This window comes from Arachis ipaensis, chromosome B03, assembly GCF_000816755.2.
Source record: "Arachis ipaensis cultivar K30076 chromosome B03, Araip1.1, whole genome shotgun sequence".
NCBI lineage: Eukaryota > Viridiplantae > Streptophyta > Magnoliopsida > Fabales > Fabaceae > Arachis > Arachis ipaensis.
The window spans coordinates 48,788,492-48,791,676 of record NC_029787.2 but is presented as its reverse complement, the minus strand read 5'-3'; the positions used below and the strand labels follow the sequence as shown (position 1 = coordinate 48,791,676).

The 3,185-nt window shown below is 29.1% G+C and overlaps 1 protein-coding gene across 1 annotated transcript in view; it reads right to left on the bottom strand.

The window, feature by feature from the left end:
• LOC107630455 (serine/threonine-protein kinase RIPK) overlaps positions 1,688-3,185 on the bottom strand; it is a 3,383-nt gene continuing 1,885 nt past the window's right edge. Inside the window, exon 5 of the mRNA XM_016333585.2 lies at positions 1,688-2,501. Coding sequence (XP_016189071.1) covers positions 1,927-2,501 — 575 coding nt within the window. The 3' untranslated portion in view covers positions 1,688-1,926. The remainder of the gene's footprint in view (positions 2,502-3,185) is intronic.

The window sequence follows — 3,185 nt, the reverse complement described above, 5'->3', positions numbered from 1 at the left end:
AGAAAGGTAACATTTCTCTTATAAAAGTAGACACAGATGAAAACCCTGCTGATATGTTGACTAAAGTAGTGTCAGGAAACAAGTTCTAACACTGTTTGGAATTGCTCAATATTGCTTCATGTTAGGCAATACATGGAGAAATAGAGGAATTACGATTGGTTTGATCCTGAACAAGGGCACGTAGGCAGTCATTGTAAAAATGATGCAACCAGATATGAATACCACACTTTGATCGTCTAAAATTTGAGTAGATTTCAAATTGTGACCGAGGTGGAGAATTGTGAGAATAAAGGAAGGATAATAGTAATTTTAGGAAGTAAAAAAAATGAGTTTTAATAGGAGAAAACTCAAAATGTTTAGTAAGGAGTTTTTGTCGGAGAATTTTATTCTTATTCGTTGAAGTTATAGCATAGAGATACTATATATACATCTCAAGAATTGTAATTGATATCAGTAACAATAACAATATCCTTATTCACATCATCTTATAGAGTTAGTTAAAAAAAATCTTTCATATTGTTTTTCCTCTTTACAAAATATATAGCGAATGCATTATTGTGAGTAGTGTTCAATTTCATATTACTTTTTATCTATTAGAAGTCAAAATTCCGCTGTAGACTCAACACCTGCATTCTTTCTTCATCGCGTAGCTTCCGTCCTTCCATCGCCATCGTGACAAAGAAGCACCAACGTCGTCGTCGTCGTCTCTTAACAACGTCGTTAAATTCTCGTCGTAACTTTGCCGTGCTTCCCAATATAGCCAGTGCTGACCTTATCACTATCTCCTATCCTCTCATTCAATCCCTCTTCCTGCAGTGGATCATTCTTTATCAACATAATTAATGGTTAGTTTGGTTATTAAATTTTTTTTATTAAAAAATATATCTTTATTTAATTACGTGATGGAACATATATTTATATATAAAATATAATTAAATAATAAAGTACGAATAAATTAAAAATTAAAAGAATAAAAATACTATAAAAAAATACTTGTAAAAAAGTTAGATTTTATCATTTTAAACTTGTGTTATTAATTTTAACCATTTATTCATTTTTTAAATAATTTATGTATGATAAAAGATATGTTTACTTATTTAAAATATAAATTTTATTATTAGTATGTTTTATTATGTAATTAAATAAAGATATATTTTTTTAATAAAAAAATTTAATAACCAAATTAACTATTAATTATGTTAGTAAGGAGTGGAAATGTGTTTCAATTAACGGGAATGAGATTTTGATATTTTAAAAAATTATACCATTACCCATTTCAAATAATAAATTACAAAATAACCCAACTTGGTTAAAATAATGACCAATTAAAATTTAACACATCATGAAGGATAACTTACATATTATTTTAGAGGAGTTGGGTAGCATTCAACTTTTTTTTTATATTATTTACTTCATGTATTAAAATTTAATCATATAACAGGTATCAAATAAACAGTTAAAAGAAATATATTTATTGACGGCATAGTATCTGAACTATATGTGATTATTTGTTTTCTGCCTATATACTCAAGATATATAATAACAGTGAAAAAACATAAATATTTTACAGGTAGCACATTTTAGTAAATAAAATACTTAATTAATTTAAATAAAAAACCCCTTACTATACAAGCTAATAATAAGAAAGCTAAATTAAATATATAGAAGAAGAATAATGAAAAAACCATTAAAAAAACTCAAACATGTTTTCCTTGCAATGACTATTACAGATTTGCATGCTCATTTTGTCCCTCTGTTTTTCTCTCTTTTTCACTCTTGCTCATTACACTTGGCCAGTTAGGGTAGCTAGCAGTTGGCACGCACCATATATTCAAAATTAAATAAAAAAACATGGTTGCGAGAAAAATATCTATATACATGTACAACAAGATATTTATATTATACGCCACGCATAGTAAATACTAACTAATTATGCGAAGGTGGAGAATCTGATTCACTTGTTGATGATCTTCTATTCGTGTGGTGTCTCTCATTCTCTGAATTTAAATGTGAATGTGGCCTTGGTGACTTAGGTGATTTAGCAAGTGGATGTGGTCGCCTATGATGATGATGATGTCCACTTTTCTTCTCCTTGTTAGGAGAAGGAGAAGGAGAAAAAGAAGATTCAACACCACTATTATTATTATTACTTTCATTAGGAACGGTATACACAAAGGGCCCAATTGGAATATCATCAAAGTCCTGAAGGGGATCAAGAACCCTAACAACAGCACTCATAGTGGGCCTGTTCCTGGGCCTATGGCTAAGGCATTGGTAGGCCAATGCTGCAGCCTTTCTTGATCCCATTTCAGAGTACTGCCCTTCAAGTTTAGGGTCCATTATCCTTCCAAGTTTTCTTGGGTCATTAAGCATTGGCCTTGCCCATTCCACAAGGTTTTGTTCCCTTGGTACCCTACTCTTGTCCACTGATCTTCTTCCTGTTAGAAGCTCTAACAATACTACCCCAAAGCTGTACACGTCACTCATTGCTGTCAAGTGACCTACACAACAAAAAATATAATAAATATAAGATATTATGAACATTAATGTGTTAGACTGTTCGTTAGCTATGCTATAATAAATTACAATTAATTCTGAGGTAAAGGTTTAATAATTATTAAAATTGAGTTAGGTACAAGTTGACAACAACCGTGTTAGCAGTTAACTATCATTAGAAATGTCAAGGTGTTTTTTCTCCTAAGATTGTTTTTGTGGACAAATGTAAAATGGCGGTGCATGATCAATGGTGTAATAAAAGCTAAATAAATATATGTTTCTGATTATAGTTAGAGAATGAATATTTTCATTCTCTTACATGTTATTTATTCATTATATTTTTGTTTAAATATGTTAAAAAATAGAGTATTATTGTCAAAATAAAAATGATGACAATATCCATTTCATTTTGATTATATATAGGTATTTGCTAAACTTGTATTCCTTTGTTTTATTCTATTTTAATTTATCTAATAGAATGATAGATAAATGAGAACGAATAGAATAATTGGTGTACATTTTTGTTATGTATATAAAATACAATACAATTATATGTAACTAGTGTATTAATAAACACGTATAAATTTATCTTTTTATCAGTTAAACGTAGGTAATAGTAAAAAATGTGTAATTACTAATTAATTAATATGGTCAACAGAATTCTTGAATTCAAACGCTAGAAACTGCAA